Source organism: Manis javanica, chromosome 14 (genome assembly GCF_040802235.1).
Source record: "Manis javanica isolate MJ-LG chromosome 14, MJ_LKY, whole genome shotgun sequence".
Lineage (NCBI taxonomy): Eukaryota > Metazoa > Chordata > Mammalia > Pholidota > Manidae > Manis > Manis javanica.
Window position 1 is genome coordinate 6,290,209 of NC_133169.1, and position 23,622 is coordinate 6,313,830.

The window sequence follows — 23,622 nt, forward strand, 5'->3', positions numbered from 1 at the left end:
TAGGTCCCGGTCATTTTCTTCCCACTGTTCCCACAGACTGACTGAGGTTTAAGGGTTTCTGCTCCACCCTGGCTCACTGTAGAAAATGTAGAATGTAGTTTCAGCACTTTTTTCCCCTGATGTTTCACCCCATTAACCAAAACAATGTAACTCCACAGCCTTAAGACCAGAGCCACAATGTTTCATAACTTCATGGAAGTGTGACGGGTAGTGGAAATGGAGGTACAGACTTAAACAGAATGCTTATCTTTACTTAATTCATGTAAAGAAACATCAGTCTGTCCTATCAGCTAGCCAAGCCACTCAGTTTTGCCTGGCAACATTCAACAGTCCTTTAAAGAAAGATAAGCATGAAGGCAACTTTGTAGTTCCAAGATTGCCATTTACTAAGAAACTGTAAGGGAATTTCCACACTGAAATGAGAGACCGTGTTCATTTTTTCCATCAGGATCAGAGCCAAAAAGCAGCCAGATTTCTTGAAAACTTAGGTGAGGTTTCCAAGAGTTTAACAGAACAGATTTACCAGCAAAAGGCAGGAAGACTGAGATTATAATTTGAACCAGGCGAACTGTTTCATAACATAAAATGTGGCACTTAATGCAGTTTACAGAATATGGTATGCTAAAAACGTTACTTATGGCAGTACCAGGCCTCTACAGAGTGGAACTAGTCGGCAAAAGAACAAAAAAGGGAGGGAAAAAGAAGACACGGCAGCATTAGAAAACCACAAAAGATTGATACACTTTTTTCTTTTTTTTCTAACAATGCTTTTCACACACTTTTGGTTTAAAAGCACAGAAGGTGACATGACATCTTTTTCTTTTGGGCCATTCTGAGTCAGAAATTTATTATACTAATTGAAATGTATCCTAACTTAAGAAGACTCAAGTCTAACAAACATGCACTACTAAGGTCAACCAAGTCACGAACACCGCAGGCTATATGAGGAGATCAAAGTTTTCTGCGGCTACTGGAACAGATTTACTTTGGGTTCCTGAGTGGCTTGGCTAGCTGATAGGACAGACTGATGTTTCTTTACTTGAAATAAACATGAAGCCAAAACCACTACCAGAAAACTCATACTGAAAAGGCTTGGCTCACTTCCTGATGTGCTAGCCGAGGAAAAATCAGCACAAAAACTTCGATGCAGGTTGACTAGAAAATCTATTCTCATCTTCTTCAGGTCTTGCAACCAGACACGGAATAGTTAAACCTTTCCCTTGCAATCTGTCACCTCTTAAATTTTGAGTAAGAATGCTAGCTAATAAATATTGCCCCAAAGAAGAGAAAAATGATGGCTCAGTTCTTTTTCATCTCACATATGCCCCAGTTCCTCAATGTTGACTGAGATTTCATCAGTAAATTACTCACCAAATTTACAGAGCGCTCCTAAGAGCGCAAGAGCAGAACATGGTCTTTTCACACCAGAGAACTTTTATAAAGGATATCTGGTTAAAAAGGCCAACAAGTAAGTAAGTGAAATGCTTAGAGATTACAAAACAGGTCAGGAGCATACAATGATGACTGCCAACAATAAGATGCTCTTTATTCAGATAGGAAGCCTTGAAGAAAAAAGGAGAAAAAAAAAAACCTCCTCCTCTGGATTTTAAACACAATCTCTACATCAAAGAATCTTAGGATTAGAAGAACTTTCAATAATTTACCTGTACCTGCTGAGTCCTCTGGAATAACCCAGAACAATTATCTAGTTTTCCACATGAAACCTTCATTTCCTAGAAGATATCTCCTGTTCTAGTTTCTCTGCTTATCCACTTATCTTCTCAGTTCACCGAATCACCCCAACCTTTAAACCATTCCTCTGCCTACGTGGTTCCAGACTTCCTTCCCGTCCCGGCTGGGTTCCTCTGAACTGTGCCATGATCGGACGTTGTAAGTCTAAGAATGCAGACTAAGATTATGTTAGTATCTTTACAACTCTATTATTAGTCTATATTTTTTAAGTTCTAATAAGTGTTTACCTTTTCTCATGTCTAAAATATTTCATAATAAATATCCTAAATGTCCTAACACATTTTACATAGACAACTTTGAATATTTTCTGTTAGTTCCATTTGGGAATATTACAAAATAAGCATTCAAATTCCTGAAGAGTATTAGAAGAAATTTTAGGGGATCGTTAAAAAAGTCCTCTTTCATCAATGCTTATACTTCTTAGTGTCCTATGAAAAACAGTTTCTTTTTATTGACTATACAGCTTTTTAATTGAAAGTATCATGGAATATTCTTGGATTTTGGTTATTATTGTTCATTTACTTATTGTGGAAATTTTTCATACACCAAAAAGAGAGAAAGATTACACACCCAAATTCAATGATTATCAACATCTTGCCAATCTTGTTTCCTCTATCCTGTGCCCATCACCTCCCCAGAGTATTTTAAAGCAAATTCCAGCATCGTATCATTTCATCTCTGACTGAAACACATACTATGTGTTAGTGCCCATTATGCCACAAGCACTGTATTTATCTTTTCTAGTCCTCAAAATAAATTAGCACAATAGTCAAACTTTATCTTCTACTATCCATGTCTGTTCTCATACTACACTGATTTTCCTCCTTCATATGTTGGCATGCATTGTTTTCAAAGCCTATATAAACTATGAGAATTATTGTAAAACTTCAATGTCCTACTTTCACTAGGTAATATTCCTTTGTAATGGGTCTACAACATTGCTGAGTGAGATTACTTGGTTGTATTTAGGCAACAGCGGAGTCATTTCACAGCTCAATGTTTTAGCCTACTGACTACTAGTTAATAAATTATGGCAGATCAGACAGCGGTCTGATGAACAACCTGACATGACTCACAGGATTTTAGAAGTACTTTGCAACACCTAAACAAAATATAAAGTAGCAGCATTAACAACCAATAATATCCACCTTTATTTTAAAGAAAACATATAGGGTTTACTTTACCAATCACAATTTTAGAGAATTCACTGTTGGATTATTTGACTTTAACTTCCATTGAACTTTAAGCCCATGAAGTTCAATTATTGTTTAATAAGTAACCCTGGGTATTCTGTATCACTTTTAAAGGAAGCAAGGGCTATAACTGACTTTAGGGAGCGACAGATTTTAGGAAACTTTCTGTGATTCATAAATTACAAAAATCCCTACAGAACAGGCTAGAAAACTTGAAGCTTTGCAAAGATGGGAAAGTACCAAATTATCATTAAGAGACGGAATTCCTAAGAACAGCAAGTCACCGTAATGCAGTGGTGGAAGCCCTTCAATAAGTCAGGAGAGCAGCTAAATATAAACCCTGACTAACAAGTTGTCTACAGACTCTCATCTGGGGTGTTGCCAAAAATGTTCCGATCAGGAAACCTGAGAGAATCCTGTCAAACACCAGTGTACAACTGGGTTGAGGGAGGGGCTTGAAGAACGTGATGAGAGAGTTCTACAGGAGGGGGCAGAGGAAGGGACGCACATGTCACTTTTCGTCAAACCACTTTGGACTTTTTAAAACCTTTTCCCTTAGATTCTAACATAAAAAGCCTGACAGTTATTTTCCACCAAAGACTGGATGTACAATTTCAGCACATTCTTTTATTTCATGCACTATGATAAACTATAAAAACACAAATACAAGGCGACAAGAGAAAAAGTGTTTTGTTTTGTTTTTGTGTTTTAAATCAGGTACTAATAAAGCACTAAGTTTCAAAACTTACATCTGAACCCACACTTCTCACGGTACTTTGTAGGACAGGTTTAGTCACAGCAAGTTTTCCATTTGCCGGGCTGCTCGCCACAGGAGATGGTACTATGTTCACCACGTGGTTAGGTAGCTGTGTGGCTCCCCCTGCGACAGCGAGGACGGGCTGGGGCAAGGGCAGAACTGCAGGTGCCTGGAGCTGCATGACAGTAGGCTGAGAGAGCACTATGGTCTGACCTACAGCAGAGAAAAAGGAAAAGGCATCAGAGGGCGCGTGCCCACTGCGGCAGGGGAGGTGTCTGACGTTCTGGTCTCTTCTGCAGATGTAATAGGTGGTATCACACTGAGGCACCTGAAACCACCAATGAAGACCAAAAGCAGCTGTACCCATGCTGGCTTCTGTGTGTTTAAGGAAACCAACTAAATTCCTTCCCTCTGAAGTTACCATTAACAATGTATTTACATTCTTTTTTTCTTCACTATATGCCTATCAAATTTGCTGAGTTATTCATAGATTTCTCTAAGTATTAACCTCTGAGATTTAATACTGCTCAAAGGATTTTTCATATTATAAATAACAAACCATTTATACTAAACACAGGGAACAATATATTTTAAGTTAAATGGACTTAGAAAATAAACACAACACCAAAAATATATGAACAAGAGATTCAGCAACTCAATACTTAGAAGAACAGGGGGCTACAAATACCAAAAATGTTAAAACCATTTGAGGTGAATTCTTAGCCAAGAGGCACAGAAAACATAAATCTGTAATTAAAAATCATCTGGAGATAATACCAACTCCCCGACCCCAAATAGCCTCCCATCTTTTCTTGATCTTCACATTTAACATTATTTCAAATTTATGCTAATCTGAGGAGAATTAGTATTATTAACCTAAAGAAGATGCAACCAACTCATAACACTGGCCTATTAAAACTTTTACTTCCCTACCGAGTGTTTCCTTTCAGATCTGACCACTTTTATACGGTGTTGAAAGCCTTGCCTAACATCCACAGCTGCTTGAGCCTGCCCAACAAAATAAAGGTGCTACAGTAACTGGCAACTAAAATTTCTTATGTATTTATAGTTCCTCATTAAGGAAAAAAAAGCATTGTACTTTCAGACAGTGTTTAACATGACCCATAAAAAACTCAGCTCAGATACCAAAGGATCAAAGAAAACTAAAACTCACAATAATGTTTCAGAACACCTGTTAAGAACATCTGGCTTAGCTTAAAAAAAAAATCACTTCTATAAAATCAGTCTTTATTTCAGATGGCCTCAAAAAAGCATACTGAAAGAATTTAATAGCATTTTATCCCAGATATATTAGTAAATTAGTAAGGAAGACAAATATAATTTCACAAATTTGCCATATGCACAATTTACTTGGGTGTAAATGATTACAGCATTTTTATCTTCTCATTTCCCCTTGGAATAACTTCTTTTATGAAATACAAACTATAAAATGGCAAAATGACTCATAAGTAGATATAAATATGCAAGTAAAAATAGGTAATAAAATAAACAGCATATGACCACATGTTAGGTTTTTTAAAAACACTTATTAAGAAATTATAGTCAGTCTGGTACTATGAAAAGACATACTCATCACAATGTAAAACTTAAACCAAGGGTTTCCACCCTGAATATAAGTAGCATTTTTAATATCACAAAATATCATGTCACCCAAGATGATCATGGTTGTCCATTCAGATTCTGCAGATTGAGAAAAATACATGAAAAGAGAAGATATTAAGAATTTAGTAATGATTTAAAATGAATTTATTGTTTGTACAGAAGTATAGCCACAAAAATGAAAAACAGTAGTATAAAGATACATGAAATAAATCATTTATTCAGTCTACAGAACACGCTTGCCACAAGCAAGGGTTTTCAGACACCTTGCGAAATGCCCGGACTCTTACTCCTACCACCCACACCCCAAGGTGTCCAGTCTGCAGGTTGAGAATCACTGACTCAAACCATCACTTTGAAAAGAGCATTATTGGGAACAGTGTTCTGCATCTTCTGGGTTTGAAAATTAAAATAAAAAGACCCCCCCAAAATTAAACACTGCTCAAAGCATTTGGGGACTATTGCAAAGAACAGAGGAGGTAGTAAATGTAAAGAATTAAGTCATAGGATTAATTTCAAAGGATCTTACTTTCAGCTTGTTACAGATTTAGAGCATTGGCAAATAACATGCAGTAGCTTTGTAATATTTCTTAAAACTAATTTAGAAAAACAGTCCAAGTCTAGTTATCAACATCTCCCTGCTGAGAGCACTGCATCATGCAGCAAGGGAGATGGAACGATACCAAGGCCAAGTCTGGGTACCAAATGCGGCTCTGAGTCCCACCAGGGCTCTGCTGCTCCCCTTTATTCCATAATGTACATCAAACCCTTTCATCCCAGAAGGCCCAACTATCCTCAAATTATCCAGCATCTAAGTCAAGTATTCTCTAAATATCCTAGGCATGTTTGAGGTCAAGAATGAATGGGGAAAAACAACTAAATTTCTATTACAATACTTTCAAGAAAAGAACTAGAAACACTCATGGTGACTTGATGAACACCGACCTGCTAGATGCTCACCACATCCCCAAATGCAATGTGAGGGGTCACTGGGGCCTTAAATAGTTAGCAGATGAACACCGTTTCTACTGTTCCTAGTATGGAAGCAGCTAAATAAGACACAACCAAAAGGCTGTTTATCCGTTTTAGCACACTCAAAATCCTCTTTGGCATTACACGTGAAATTCCCCTTAATGGAACCTGGGTGGACTCAATGCTGGGTCCTTCCGACTATACTCACTGACTGTGACAGTCAGTCCTTCTTTTTCACTTTCTTCAAAGATTTCAAAATATGTATCAAACATTTATTGAATGCCTACTTTGTCTGAAATAGCATAGTGTGTGACTGGTGGGTAAATAATTTCTCTGTGTCTTAATTTTCTTATCTATAAAATGGAGATAATAATAGCACCTATTCTCACAGCGTTGAAATAAGGATTAAATAAGATAATGCATTTAAGAACTCAGAAAAGTATCTGGCACAAATTAAGAGCTTAAATGTTAGCTCTTTATTCATTATTATTATTATTACCACTGTACTTTTCTGTATAATAGCTTCCATAAGGGCGATGCATGTATAATTAATTCAGTATTCTCATAGTTCCTGTTATTTAACTGTTCATATAAATTTGTTAACTCCCCAATTAGACAAAATTCTTAAGATCAAGGACCACATCTCAGGGTTTTCTTAAAGGTGGTATAGTATAGTATAGTAACTTAATTACATACTGTCTGAGCCAGACCACCCGGCCTCAAGGTCTGACTATCTCTCGCTAGCAGAATGACCTGGGGCAAGTTATTCCACCTCTGCCTCCTACTTTAATGATTTGCACTTACCATCTACCTAAAAAGCCCAAAACAGGCTACTTTCCTGTCTAACCAGCCCCCTTCCACACCATCCAATTACCAAGCCCTATGACTCAACACTTTTTAACATCTCTGCTCTCTACCCTGGCTCTCCATTTTCACTGACATTCCAGACTTTCATCATCTCTCACTTGCACTACTTCTAACAGTCTTAACAGATGTACAGGACTTAGCTGTAGAAGTTAGCAGAAGTCATTTCCAAGAGGGAGAATGGTACGAGCCAAGAAACTAGGAAAAACGAGATTTCAAGGGACAATGGCCAATAGTTGGGCTAGAAGAAGGAGTTTACAGAAAAGAGTGGGTTAGAATGGAAAGTTTGAAACCAAAACTGGAGCCAAACCAGGATGGGTTTTACATTCCAGGCTAGAGAATTTGAACTTAACCTTACTTCTTTTTTTAATGTTTAGTAAAATTATTGGTAAAATATTTACTACTGATACCAGTGATTAGCTATAAAAATTCCTCTCTTGTATTTTCTTTCTTCCTCCCCCTCCATTCTTAAGCAATTGGAAGACATACACTTAAATCTGTATAACAATACAACCTATCTAGATTTTATTATAAAAACAGACAACTGCTTGGAGCTAGAGGGTATTATGCTCAGTTAAATAAGCCAGGCGGAGAAAGACAAGTACCAAATGATTTCACTCATCTGTGGAGTAGAGGAACAAAGAAAAACTGAAGGAACAAAACAGCAGCAGAATCACAGAACCCAAGAATGGACTAACAGTTACCAAGGGAAAGGGACTGGGGAGAATGGGTGGGAAGGGAGGGATAAGGGTGGGGAAGAAGAAAGGGGGCATTACGATTAGCATGTATAGTGCGTGGGGGGCACGGGGAGGGCTGTGCAACACAGAGAAGACAAGTAGTGACTCTACAGCATCTTACTACGCAGATGGACAGTGACTGTAATGGGGTTTGTGGGGGGGACTTGGTGAAGGGGGGACCCCAGTAAACATAATGTTCTTCATGTAATTGTAGATTAAGGATAACCAGAAAAACAAAAAAAACCAGACAAGTGCTTTATGCTCCCCAAAATAAGTTCTGTCTTCAGATAATGGGAGAGCAGTAAAGTTCTTTGTAACATATGATTCAGGTTTCTGAAACTGATAAACTACTCAGAAAAGAACAGTTTTCTGGCTTCTATCATTCAAATGCACCCAATGGTCTGCTGAGAGCAAATTCTTAGGACATTCCTTGCTTTAAACCGTAGTCATATTAATGTCAAACTTTTGCTTTTTATATGTTTGAATAGCTTAGGGAACCACAATGAGGTCTTGCACTAGTTCAAGACACAGACAGACCCTTTTGAGATCCTGATGAAAGTTTGGGAGACTATCTGTAGAAAAATCCACATACAAGCACATGCTAAATTTTGCATTTTATTTCAAGGAGTTCATGAACATTCAGCATCCACTCACAGACCACAAGAACACTCATTCTACAGGACTGCTATTTTTCATGTGAAAAAAGGCAGCAGTTTTGACCCTGTACCACAAAGACAGGTAGGTATTTCACATTTGGGTATTTGGTAGGGATTGACTGATGGATTTTCACTGATCCATCACTCTCTCACCTAATTCTTCTTTTTATCAGTGTCATAGATAGAAGAAGGTAACAGAGCACCTGGAAATCAAACTCACGGCCTTGCCCTCACTAAAACCATGCTCCAAAGCAATGAGGTAACAATCCATAGCCAGAAACAGATGCATAAACGCAAATGTGACACTGGCGTTTATTTGCAACCCCGTGCCCTATTAACACCTAGTCCTACTTGATGCCAACAAGCTAAATCCAGGGGAAGAATGCTGTACACACTCTCCTGTACACAGGTGTACACGTCAGTATGAGCACAACGCTGAGTATCCACCTGAGAGATCACTATGTGTAAGGGATTCCTGTATCTGAATAGTACCAAATCCTCAAACCTGAACTTTCAATTCTCAACTTCTTGTAGAATCAAGTATGTGAGGCCATCTGGTGGATAAAATATAGCAACACTCAAATTCTTAATTAGCTAAAGACAGAGTTCAGGTCTCTTCCTAAACCTATTCCAGATCACGTTTACTAAATCACACTGCCTCCACAGAGATTAAGAACCTGAATCTATTGGCAAAATATACCTATAAGACCTGAAATGGACCGTGTTATTTTAAATACTAACATCTTCTCAAAAATAAAAAAGGTCACAGACACAAAAATCTCAGAATAAAATGGTACCAAGAAAGTTTCCCAGATTTTCTTCTTCACTACAAATAGTTAAATAAAACCACAAGACTTACAGACAGTTGTTTCCATAATTAAAACTGTAAGAAAAAAAGTGTCAGATGTGATTGATCTGGACACCTATCTCCTTTGTTAGGACAAGAACCACATATTAGTCATCTCTGTGACTTCCTCAAAACCAAGGACAATTTCTTTTACACACCATGTGCTCAGGAATTATAACCTGTATTAGAACAAATCGTGTGACACAAGCCTTAGTATCCGCTGATTAAACATATACGGCCTTAGATTTCATCAGGTACCTTTAGTGGATGCAGGATGTATACTGACAATTGGCTGCTGCTTTGCCAATGGCATGAGTGTTGGTAGGGTCTGAATAATGATGGTTTTTGCTGGGACGCTGGGGTTTGTTTGAGCCTTGGGTGCTGCTGGAAGTAATAAAGGCTTGGGCTGAATCGAAGGTTTGGAATTCATGTGAATTTTTTTCTTTGGAGTCATTCCATGTTCTGGAGAAAGACCAAACCACAAATCAATTTGAAAGCAATTAAGCAAATCCTAGAAAAACAGAGTCTATTGTACACCTTTCTCTACACATTATCTTGACTCTGAGTAACTATTTTTAACTGGAGTTTAAGTATACCTTAATGGATGGAAGAAAAGTCCTTTATCTGACGTCTTCCTTTTTTAAATTAATGTGTAACTGATATACAACGTAACTGACATTAGTTTCAGGTGTACAACATAATGATTCAGTATTTGTATCACAAATGATCACCATAAGCCACCTAGTTAACATTCATCACCATACACAGTTACAAGATGTATTTTTGTGATGAGAACTTTTAAGATCTACTCTTTTAGCAACTTTCAAGTATGTAATACAGTATTATTTACAATAGTCACCATGCTGTACATTACAGTTCCATTACTTATTTATTTTGTAACTGGAATGACACTTTCCTCTTTGACCAAGCTGCCACTTTGGGAAGGGGGTACATAAACTGGTAAAGCAGAAAAGCGACCATCATTGAGTAAAGCCTAGAGATTAATAAGGTAACAAATGTCATGGCCAAATGGCCCTCACATTTAGTGTCTTTAACTGAAACTTTGAATTATCTCCTGAAGATGATGGGGCTTAAGTCTATTTTAAAGATCTGTCACCTACAGAGACAAAGATAATCAGTAAGAGATTTCCTCCCTTTCCCCTCTACGTTAGTCATCCATAATAAACAAAATTGGTCCATTAAAAACACCAGCTTAACAGACATGTATTTCAGTGTTTTCTGTTGAGAAGTGGAACTTAAGCTCAGTCTACAATAAAAGTAACAGAAGTTAGGAGATAGAGTCATACCAGTTTTGCTCCTAAGACCAATGACAGGCTTGTATTCTTTAAGTGGCTCTGCTGAGGAGGGACTGTTGGCACCATCACCATATAAGGAAAGGGGAGACATCTGAGAAGAAGACAGATCCAAGTCCTCCTGTAGCAAAATGAATCACAAATTCATGCAGAAGATGTAATCCTTGAGCAGAATATCACTTAGAAAAAGAGGCAAGAACCATACATAAACAGAAAAACTTGAAGACAACTTCAAGACAAAGGTGTAATGTACTAGAAACTTTACCTATATATTAAGTTATATACATATATATCAATATATATATAATGTCGATAAATCAACATTATCCACCAACACTAAAGGCAAAATAACTCAAAATAGTGTCTAGGTCATCCTCTTATATTAAAGATATGAATCACCGATTGCTTCTACATTTCCTCCCACAAACTTTGTATTTTACTTGGTTCCTATTCATACAATCATTTAGGAAAATGCTACAGTTAAAATGCCAATATCCTTTCCCTACAATCTCTTATTCAGTCTTATAAGAATCTCAAAAGTAAATATAATAATTATTTTTAACCTTTTCTAGTTATTAACAGTGACTTTGTCCTAAATGTTTTGAAAGAAAAACACCAAAAGGAACAGGGCTATATTATTTAATTAGTGAATTGGTAATATACAGATGTATAAAGACAATATTATTAATATTACTCAGTAGGATCTGTTTCATTTTGTTAAAGAAACCTAACATAGGATAAAAGTAGCATTTCTATTCTGAGTGAAAAAGATGTTATATATAACAAAGGGACAGGCATGATTTTATATCATACCATCTTCAAAATAACCTGTGAGATTGTTACAAGAAAATTTAGGATAATACTTGTTTACTCAAGCATGACATAGGCCTGCCTCCTTTAGTCAAAACACACAGGAGCCATAAAGAAGAAACAGATTTGAACAAGTATTAATTAAAATTATTTTATAATGAAGACCATGTACAAAGCTAAAAGATACACAGTGGAAGAAAATATTTGCTAAAAATGGACAAAGGACAGGAACAGATATTTCACTAAAAAGGAAATGCAAATGGTAGCCACAGGCAAATTTAAAACAAAATCTTTTTTTTACTCAACAGATAAGGAAAAAATTAAAATGACCCGGAGAGACTATGGGTGAAATGATCACTCTCAGTCATGCTGGTGAGAATGAAAGTTGCTTCATTCATTCATGCTTAGTAGATACTCAGCATGTAGCCTTAAGCTGGGCTTTATGAATCTTACAGAATATATGACACTCAGAAGAAACCTATGGGTACAAGATAACAACACAGAAGAAGACTTCTTCATGGGAGACAATTAAGCCTCAGATGCTTAAAAGATATTGATAAAATTCAGCAACTGCTCCTCATAAAAGTCCTAGAAAATAAGGATTAGAGATATTTCCTTAACATTAAAAGAAAAAAAAGCTATTCATAATTATCAGCCAAAGTCATACTTAACGGTGAAATACCAACTGCATTACCATCAAAGTCAAGATGAAAAACAAATGATTGCTTTTACTGTAATTCTAACAAACACAATAATACTAGAAAATGAAATACAAAGGGGAAATATTAAATGGAAGAGACAGAAGTACCTTAGCTTGCAAGGTGATGCTGTGTACTTGGAACACATACAAGAATCAACTGAAAGTATTTCACTATGAAAATACTGTATTAATCATCACAAAATATAATGAAAGTATTTCCACAATAACAATGATAAAGTATGTAGAAATTAGTTTTCCACAGAATGTGCAGGACCTATATGAAGAAAACTATAAAAGTGAGAGGAAGCATAAAAGAATATCTGAGCAAACAGACATAGGGTATTCTTTAATAGAATGATTATAAAAGCAATGCGTCAGGAAAACTGGTTCACTGCAATAAAGAAATTTAAAACTAGATCCCTACCTAACACCAGACATTAAGGTAGACTCTAAAAGTATTAAGAAATCTAAATGTGAAAGGTAAGCCATATAGTTGATAGAAGAAAACACAAGAGAGTATCTTCATGGCCTACAAGCAGAGAAAGATTTCTTAACCACAACTTCAAAAATAAACCAAAAAGGCAAAGGAAAAAATGATGAATCCAATAAACTCGAATTAAGAATTTCTACTCAATAAACACTACAAAGTTAGTAGATAGTAAAATGGGAAAAAATATTCAGTGTCTAAACCCAACACGAGTTTAGTATCTCAAATATACAAGGAATTCTTGCAAATTTATATGAAAAAGACAACTTAGTAGAAAAACTGGCAAAAGACAGGAATAAACAACTTATAGAAGAAAAAAAAAAAAAATCCAAAGCCAAAAAGCTAATAGGCATGTAAAAAAACAGTGAAAATAATCAGTAACCAAAATACAAATTAAAACAAACAAAATTCACACCATCTGGCAAAAAAATTAGAAAGCCAGGTAATGCCAAGTATGAGCAGAGAAGAGAAGCTGCAAGATCCTCAAACAAGGCTGAATGGACGGCAGACTAGTACGGCTGTCCTGGAAAGAAGTACGTCAAATGAGGCACCCGCACGCCACTACCCAGCAATCCCACTCCTGGGCGTACACTCCACAGGAATTCTCACGCAGAACCATAATGGCCATTTTTGACGATGTTCATTGTGGTATATAAAACACAGTGAACATTTACTTAAAGTGTCAGGCAGTTTAATGCAATAGACTGATGTATACAGATCCATATGATTTGATCTTAAAAACACTGTGCTGATTTTTAAAAGTTACAAATCCAAAGAGATCTAATAAAACACCATTTACATAAATTTAAAATACACAAAATCAGTGAGAAAAAGGTGAATTTTTAAATAAATGGTACTGAAACAATCCTTTGACAGTCTTTGGGGAAACAAAAAACTGGATTTGTATCACATATCACACACCAGGATAATTTCAAATGGATCCAGACATCTATTAAAAATGAAACCGTACGAAAATGTGTGTTAACAATCACTTAGAATTATTCCTTTCTGAAAATGTGACGCTGAAGCCACTAGATGGCAGGGCAAGACAAGCAACCATGCAGAGGCAACCTGGTGGAGTACCACCAGCAGTTAGGGAGGGTGTGCACACAGGGGTGGGAGGGCACTCTGGCATGGGGCATGGGGATCAGGGCAGGGTGATGAGGGCATCCACACTGGGTCAGCCTGACGTAGGGAGTGAAAGCCCAAAGCCCAGTGGAGATCTGTTAAAAGAACACAGGAGTCAATGTGGAGGAACTTGTACTGGCAAATACAACCTAAAAATCAAGAGTAATTATAGTAATGGATTGTAACCTGTTGAATAAAATAGGACACCATGAATCCACACTGATATAAACAAATGACTGAAGTTAAAAGTTTGATGAGGAACCAGATATTTTTACATAGTTTTAAAGCACTTCCTCACAAAATACTTCTTTATGGCAAAGGGAGAAGAGCAACATCACAGTGGGATGGCCTGACAGACACACCTTAATGAAGGGAACAACATGAGCCTCCTGGAAAAGACAAATGGAAATTGTGCGCTACCTCATCAAAAGTAAACGAGACTGACCCAGCATCCCTTCTGTGACACTCCTACCACAGACACCACACCTGAATCTAATCCTGGGAAACCTCAGACAAACCCCACTGGCATTCTATAAAATAATTAGTCTTTAATCCCAAAAGTGCCAAGGTCATGACAGTCGAGGAAGAATGAACTGTTCAAATGAAGATTAAGCGGACAAGACAACCATATGCACTGCAGGATTCTTAACTAGAATCTGCTGCTGGCCTACAGGGGACTTTTGGGACAACCGGCATAATCTACATGGGAGTTGAGGATTAGATGACAATAATGTATTAAGATTTATTTCCTGACTTTTATGGCTGTGTTGTTACATATATAAGACATAATCTTGCTTGTAGAAGTAGACACTGAAGTGTTTGGGGGTGACGGGGTTTCAGTTGGCAACTTACTCTCAAATGGTTCAGCAAAAAAAGTTCTTGGTGGACCCATAGCAGTCCCGTAAGCTTGAGATTGTTCCAAACAAAAAATTAACGTAAGCAACAAAATAAGAATAAAAATAGTATTAGCTCCTAGTGGTGAACATTTGAGTGACAAAGAAAAGGAGCAATAAAAGATCAATAATTCAACAATGGAAAGAAGTAAGCCGGGAGAAAACAAACACTAGAAATAAAGCTTGAAGACAAATGACAAATTGGAGAAAAAATACTTGTGCCTTACTTCACAAACTAAGGACTAATAATTCTAGTATGTAACAACATACTTAAAAAGTTGAGAAAAAGACCAACACAATCCAATAAAAAAGTAGACAAAAAATTTGAACAGACAGTTCATAAAAAAAGATGACAATGTAAAATACAAGTAGGCCTTATACATATGAGATATATGAAAAGATGTTCAACTTCACTTATAAATAAAAGAAATAGAAAATAAAACATGCTATATAGTGACGATGGGAAAACTGGCCCTCTTACATACTATGCTGCTGGTCAGAATGCACAGCTGTACAACCCTCTGGAGGGAAATGTGGCAATAATCAGCAACTTTTCAAATGTATTTATCCTGACCTCAGCAATCTCACTTTAGGAATATGTATCCCAAAGATATCTTGGCAAAAACATTAAGCTTATTTACTGTAGGAGGCTGAAAAAAGTAAAGACAGCACAAATACTTCAATAAGAAACTCGTTGAAAAAAGAATGATATATCCACACAATGAAACACCGTGCAGCCATACAAACGAGAAAGATCCTGTAGGCTGAAATCGGAGTCACCTCCAGGCTGTACTGCTAAGCCTAACACGCAAGCTGCAGAACAGGTACTTCGTATGCTACCTAAGTGTAGAAAGGTTGGAAAGAAATGGATAGAAACCAGGCTTCTGGGAATATACCTTAGTATCTACCTTGAGTTCCAAAGTAAATGCAACTAAAAGAATTTAATCATTGGGAGAAATTAAGTCATTTGGTAAACTTTCCAATAACAGCAGCAGAGAAAAGCTTCACAGAGGAAGTAATTTTTGCACTGGGACTTTAAAGGATGAAAAAGAGATTTCTCAGGGAAGAAAAAAAAATCGGGAGATTTCAGACAGAAGGAAGAGCATGTGCAAAAACCTAAAACTGTCAGAGCAGAGACCTCACTGCTGTTGTCCCACAGCTCTGGGACCAGTGCCCAGCACAGGCGTTGAAGCAGCAGAGAGCACAGGAGCTCCGAGGTAAGAACTCTCGCAGGGGAAAGGCTGAAGGGTGTGTGTGAAAGTGGGAAAGGAGAGCAAGGCACAAGACCAGAAAGGGAAGCGGGACCACATCGCGGAGGGCCCAGCACACTAGGAACGTGAGTTTTGTCCCTGTGAGCGTTGGGAAGTCATTAAACGGTCTAAGCAAAAGGCTGGTGTAATCAAATTTGTGATTTTGAAAGACTTGTTTTTGAAGATTTCTCTGTTAAAAGGTCTGGGAAATTAGGAGGCAGAGAGATCAGTTAAAATCATATTGACTTGATCCACGCAAGATGATGGTCGCTTACAAGAGGCAGAGAAGATGAATCCTAGGGACATCAAGTGGACAGACTCATCAGAATTTCATAACTGAGTAGATGGAGAGCCTGCTGGAATGAGGATACCTCAGTTTACAGCAGATACAATGTACTAAAATATTAATATAAGTTTTTCCTCTTTTATTTTCTCCCTTTCCCCATTCCCAAAAGTCCTTAAGTCCTTTGGTACTTTCTTTTCCTGGCCTCAGAGCTTCCGGCTGGGTGGAGAGCAGAAGCCTTTTTAAGGAGCTACCAGACTTTTATAAAAACCATGGCCCGTTCAAAAGGCAGAGCTAAGGCATTCCTGACCTAAGGCAACCACCATTCTAGGTTTTGTGGCCAAGGAGTCCCCAAAACAGACCATCTTATAGTCTTCTAGGACCTCAAAGAATGTATATTCAATTCTACTAGGAAGGAGAGAGGGTAGCAGGCTGGAAAAACAGTAAGCCAATAAACACAAAAATACTGGATGCTGGCAAAGTGCAACAAATGAAGCAATGAAATTATGAAGGCAAGAACACAGGAAGGAGGGCACCACCAAGGAGACTGGGAGCTTCCTAGCTCCCCCAGGGCTGTTCATGGAGACTCAGTTTCCTCAGGATTCAATGAGATAGTAAGGCTCATAGCAACACTTAATAAATGTCAACTGCCCCCACCGCGTACGTATTTTCCGGAGCACTATAACCAAAACCACTGGGAAGGACTGGCTACTTACAGGAACGTGCCGAGTTGAAGAACACGAGTCCACTGACTGAGGAGACGGCACTGAACAACTCGAGGAGGCTGGAGAAGGCGGCTGAGGTTCTGCCTTGACATCTTTAACTGAAAAACACGGAGTAAACATTTTTCCCACTGGATAATATAAACTCAGAAGAAATGAGTAAGAAAGAAGGTTAAATCTACTCTTAAAATTCAAACATATGGAAGCTAAGGTCACCAAAATACATCATCAGGTGAAAAGTCAAGATGCAGAAAACAGTGTATCTAGTGTGCTTCCATTTGTGTAATAAATTATATGTGTGTATGTGTATACATCTACCCACAACTGCAGTAATTCTCTGGAAGAATAAATGTAAGAAAGTGGTAAGTATGGTTGTCCCCAGGGAGCAGAACCTGTTGGCTGAAAAACAAGGGCTGAAGGAGACATTTTTCTACTCTAGGCTTTCTGTATCTTTTGAATGTTATACCAGATTCAAAAAATTATATAGATTCCCCCAAAATAATTTTTTTAAATATAAGAAACAGAAAAGAATTACTTTGTAAAGATTTTCTGACAATACAATTAGAACTCACAAAAAAGTTCACATCTTTTGAATGAGCAATTAACTTATAAAAATTTATTGAGCAAACTGTAGCTCAGGCAGTGCTCCTTAGTGTCAAATATGTAACTGAGTAGAAAATGGGAGAGGGAATGCCTCTGCAGCAGATGGTGTTTCCAAAGTCAGCTAAAAAATATCTACCGTCTCTCATGATATTCCATAAAAGGATCCTGCCACTTACCTGTCAAGAAGTAGCATCTGTTTTCCCTGTTTGAATCTAGGTGGGCTTATCACTCCTTTAATCAATTAAGTTTAAGAATAAGGCTGCGTGAATTCCAAGGCTCAGCCATTAGGCAATGCAGCTTCTACTCTGTGCACTGTAACAACTCACATTTGAGCCTCTGAAGTCTGACTCCCATGAGACTATGTGCTGTGAGGAAGCCAAGCTATCTAGAAAGGCCACGTATAGCTCACTAGCCAGCAGCCTTTGTCACCAAGTCATTCCAGACCAGGCATCAGACATGTAAATGAAAAAACCTTACACATCAAGCTACCCCAGCCTTCAAATCTTCCCAGCTGAGGTCTGGACATCATAGGTCAGGAATCTGGATTAAGGTGCACCAGGAATGGCATAATAAATCTGGAGCATAATAAAATGGTTGCTGTCTTAAGCCACTAAGTTTTAGAGCTGTGTGTCACACAGCAACTTGCATAGCCCATATTCCATGAGGGAAGCGAGGCACTGAGCAGGATACATAAATATGTAAAATAAAGGGACTAGGCAGTGCAGGGGTCAAGAGGACTGCAATTTAGATGGGAGAATGTACTGATTATTTACCCACTGTCTCTTAGCCATAAATCCCCTTCCTGCAGTCTGTGATGCATATTATTTATACATGTCTCAGCCAGCTTCCTTTTAGGTCCTGACAGTAGGGGGTTCTAGAAGGATGCTGAAAGGGATAAGAAGGGGAGAAGGGACTTCATCATCCCCTCATCAGATCATTCCAGAAAGGATAATTTACTCCAGGTTCCAGCTTCACCCAGCACACCCAAAACCTACCTCACTGAGCTGCCTTAAAGATACCAGTGCCGGGTTGGTAATGCACTCAGAAGTATGAAATCAAATGCATGGGACCCTCCACACCAAGCTCTTAGTTCTGCAAAGCCCAAGCTCCTTCCTTTCATTCCCTAAGTTCCACCTGGTTCTCAGACAGGTTTATCTCTTATAGAGATCTTACATATAATTCAAAATCAGTATTTCTGATATGAATTCCTCTTTCATTGTGTAACTAAAACGTAACTATGAAATTCTTTATATTCACTTTGAAATCTATGTACGTATGCACTGCCATACCAGAAGTAGAATATATAGCCCCTGCAATTTTTAACCCATCGAAAGTAGCACAATAACCCTACCTAATTTTGACTATTACCAAACTACAAAACAAAATGGATCACAGATCCATTTAAAGTTTTTACCAAAGAAAAACATCATACCTGTACAGAATTGGTTGTTGATATCCCAAATGCCTGTCTCCCATGGCATTAAATCCAAACCAAAATCAAGATTATCAAAATTGTTTTCCTGTAGGTTTCAAATCAGCAAAACAATATTAGAAAAATAAAATACGTATACCTAGAAATCAAACTATCAGACACAATTTGTCATAACTAATATAATAATTGCTGTTCACCATCTGCGAAAAATAATTTTCTAAGTTGTTCAAGTCATCTTGAGACTGCTTCTTGGTAAGCCTAGAGATACACCAATTCAGTCATCTGAGGCACAGCAGGAACAGTGAGGAGGGAAGGAGCGGATTCAACATCTCAAAGATTCAGCTGGTCTCATTCTCTTCAGTAGGAACACACCATACAAGAGTCACACAATGTATCTTTTCTCATAAGGAAGATACAGCAAAATTATTTTTCCACTGCCATTAAGGAAAACAAGTCAAAGCAAAGGCCTATTTATAACATCATCTCTACATACAATGAAAAGAATATAAATGTATCCAAGACATGCAGAGATCGTAAAGAGCCTTTAACTGAACCTTCAAATATACTACATATATTACAATGGCTGTAAGGAAGAGATCCCTAGGACAATGGGTAATTTTCTTCTTTTTTCTACTGTTCTGTACTTTTCAAATTTCTTAACGTTTTTTAGTCCTAGAAGACAAAACTAAGTTTCTTAAATTTGGGTCAACAAACCTCTTAAAGGGACTTTTAGTTTCTTTTCATTTAGAGGGTACATTTTTTACTTAAATATAAGCAGATTTTGGGTTAACTGGATGACCATCTTACACGACATAGATAAATAAGGAACTGTTATTTGATTTCGGAGCCCTCATATGAGTTTGGGATCAAGACAGTACCAACTACTACTATGTTAAGTGTCTGGGGTTACAGAGACAAGAACAGAAGTAAGCTTAATATATACACAATTCAACAAAGTCTAAAGGCAGTCAGTATAAACTTAACGTGATAATAAAATAGCAACAGAGAAAGTAAGCCTCAGGCAAAGAGTAAAGATAAATCTGGTAATTATTGACCATCATTTGGTAATAATTTCTAGAATAATAATATCATTCCAAAATGACTATTATGTGGTTTACTTTTATTGAGAATGTAAGAGAAGGAGAGAAGAGAAACTTTTCTCACCATACCATCCCTTCACTGAATGGGGACAAGTTATAAAAAGACAATGTGTAGAAGTTCACATGAAAAAAAATACTACTTAAATCATGAGAAAAAACACTTTTTAAATCAATTTCCTTTTCTTTTTCTCTTATTTGAATCTACACATCAAAAATTCAGCAGCCTTACATTTGCAGCAACCACAAAAAGTCCTTAAACTTTCATAGGCTAAGTAAATTGAGCAATGAGGCTTGCCTGAGTACAATACATTTTAGTATGCACAGTCATGACCTACTTCAAGGATGCTTCTCAGTCTTCAGCCAAAACAGTCAAGTACATTTTACAGCATAATAATTTTACCTGGTTAGGAAGTTAGCCCATTTTATGTAAATTGAAGCATACTGGTACTCATATGCTCTGGCTCTACAGTGACTTCTCATGGGAAACTACTACCATGTGAAAGAAGAATGACCATTTTAAAGTGAGAAAGAAACCATCTAATCCAATCCCTTCATCTTATACTAGAAAAACTAAGGAACTGAAAGATTGAGTGACTTGCATCAGGTAAGAGAGTGTTAGTTATAAAACCAAGACCACATTTCCCTAAATCTTTCAAATTCACTAGACTATGTCTTGACGGTTTCAGGCTGTAGAGATTGTAAAAGAGCAGCAGTTGTAGTAAAATAAGCCAGGCAGAGAAAGACAAAGACCTTATGACTTCACTTATTTGTGGAATATAAAAACAAAGCAAAACAGAAGGAACAAAACAGCAGCAGACTCGTAGGCACTGAGAAGTGAGTGGTTACCAAGGAAAAGGGGTTGGGTCAGGTGGGTGGGAAGGATGAGGGGGATAAAAGGGCACAGAAATTCTCAATCATAATAAAAGTTGGTCACGGGGATGGAAGTGCAGCACGGAGAATAGTCAGTGGCTCTGTAACACCTTCCTATGTTGACAGACAGGAACCGCACTAATGGGGGTGAGGATTTAACAATATGGCTAATTGCTGAACCACTGTGTTGTATTTGAAACCAATGATTCTTCAATAGAGTAGCAGTTACTTAGGCAACCATTATTAAAAGTTAATTTAATCAACAGACCACTTCTAAAGCATCTCACAAAGTAAACAAAAAACCATTTAAATCTCATGTACTGATTAAAAAAAGTAAGTGTTTTTACACTCTTCTACTGACTCTTAAGAAAACAAGTGCCAAGTTACTCTTTGAGAGAATGTCTGAGAAACTCACTAAGCAAGCATTACATATTTTTATGCTCAGGTTAATAAGGGCATAAAAAATAAGTGGTAAATATTCAACCTGATTGATGCACATATAAAATTAAATTACTCCGTTCACTTGAATTACTTACCAAGTGAAACAGCACCTCATCCATTAAAGAGTAAGACAAAATAAAAGTTCTGTAGGCCAATGTACTATGGTACTAATACATATCCAGGAAAGTACTAATACATAATACATACTACATATTATGTGTAGTATGTAATATGTAATACATAATACAGTACTAGTACATAATCCAGAAAAAAAAATCTGTATTTTTAAGAACTCAAAAGTGCTACAATAATTGCTTTATAAAAAGTCTAACAGAATAACTCAAAGGCCAAAAGTAAGGACATAAAGTACTAAGTTCCCAGAGCTTTCTACACTAAGGATATGTAAGTTTTAAAAAGCAAGTTAATAAACTCTACTGGGCTGCACCCATGACTCACACACACGCCTTTACATCACTGTTTCCCTTATGCATGCAGCACAGTTCCCTTGTACAAGGGACAAGAAGTAGGCAGTTCAGTGACTTTTCAATGGTCTCCCACACATGTGGCCAAAGGCAGATTTAGGATGTAAGTGTTCTCACATCAAACCCAATTCAACTTCTACAATACTAAATTTACTGACTAAAAGATGGCTGCTTTCATACTTAAAGCTACAAGTTACTTAAATTTAAATAACTAGCCTAAACCTGTTATTCTGAAACCTTCTTGTAGAAATTAAGGTAAAGATTAAATACCATATTGTTCAGTGTTTCTTCTCTACTAAATACTTACATAAGTTTCATGTGCTGCATCCAACTGCAGGTCATCAGTGTCTGTGAAATAGCCAAGTTCAGCAAACAGAGCAGAATCTTTAGACAAAAGGAAAGAATAGGAAGTAACGTCAATTCAATGTTTTGACCGAAGAGTAAGCCCTGATAAATTCTAGCAGTGCGAATGGCAACAAATGCAAAGCTGGTTTCCAATTTATATGTGGCTTCACATATAATTTTCTATGGACGCAATTCTTAGACATAAAGAAAACAGTTTTATGTTGTATCATATTAGACTAATTGGTAGTGACTTTTGCAACACTACTACTGCAAGTTCTGAGGCTGTATCTGGGCTCAGCCTAAGGTACTGGAGTTGATCAGCAGTGAAGAGAGGAGAGTGTGGCAGAACATGTGTCAACATACTTGCCATCTATGCCTTAAGGATACAACCAATTTTCTATATAAACAATAAAGGATTCATTCAATCTAAACTTTTAAATTTATTTTAGCACAACTAACTATATCCCAATTTCTTAATAATATTTCATTATCAAAGGAATTTATGGACACAGGAAATATCTTCAATGAACTACGTTGAACCTTTCCATAGAAAAAGATCAAGATGCTGATGAGGCCAAAGATGGCTGACTATTGTACAATCTGTAAAGTGTCTCTTTTCTCTAACATTTTCAGAACTTAAAGAACTTTGATGATTTCCAAATCTTGGTTTACCTTTGTACTATCATGCCACTGAAACTGCTCTCGTGGTGTTACTTAACATATATAGGAACTACACTGCCAGTCTATCATTAACTCGGTCAATGACAGAAACAGTTCATCAACCTAAAACAAAATAAAACGCAGCAAAATATTTTGTGTGCAGTAATAATGAAAGGTTATTCACACAACTCTCAAAAAAAGGATTACCTTAAACTTAGCTATGGGGCAAAAAAACATGTTAAGTAGATAACTGTGGCTTATGTACCCTATGCATAGGCTGAAACTCCTTGAAAGAGTTCTCTATACCTGCGGTGTCACATCTCTGTTCTCCAATTTTTTCTTGAACCTACTCAATCAAGCTCCCCTCCCATACATATACTAACAGGTATTAATGTCACTGATAACAGCTCTATTGTAAAACTCAATGGCATATTCATGGTCCTCATCTTACTTGACCCAAGAGAAGCATCCAAATTGGCTAGGCAGCAGCAAAACTGTCACTATTTGCAGATGACAGGATAGTATATACAGAAAACTGCAAGATTCCACCAAAAAGCTGTTAGAATAAGTGAATTCAGTGAAGCTGCAGGATACACAATCAATACAAAGAAATCTGTTGTGTTTCTATATACTAAAAATGAACAAGCAGAAAGAGAAAGAAATTCCCAATCCCATTCACAACAGCATCAAAAAGAATAACATACC

At 37.1% G+C, this 23,622-nt stretch overlaps 1 protein-coding gene across 5 annotated transcripts in view; it reads right to left on the reverse strand.

The window, feature by feature from the left end:
• Nucleotides 1-23,622, reverse strand: part of ATF6 (activating transcription factor 6) — a 184,029-nt gene that overhangs the window by 152,544 nt on the left and 7,863 nt on the right. For 4 of the 5 annotated variants that reach the window (XM_073221565.1, XM_073221563.1, XM_073221566.1 and 1 more), the window contains exons 2-7: nt 22,220-22,296; nt 19,020-19,107; nt 16,979-17,085; nt 10,706-10,832; nt 9,657-9,860; nt 3,695-3,915 (exon numbers count right to left, since the gene is read on the reverse strand). In XM_073221565.1, coding sequence (XP_073077666.1) covers nt 3,695-3,915; nt 9,657-9,860; nt 10,706-10,832; nt 16,979-17,085; nt 19,020-19,107; nt 22,220-22,296 — 824 coding nt within the window. Of the gene's footprint in view, nt 1-3,694; nt 3,916-9,656; nt 9,861-10,705; nt 10,833-16,978; nt 17,086-19,019; nt 19,108-22,219; nt 22,297-23,622 lie in introns of those variants that run through there. The other variant, XM_073221567.1, reaches the window with a different exon arrangement.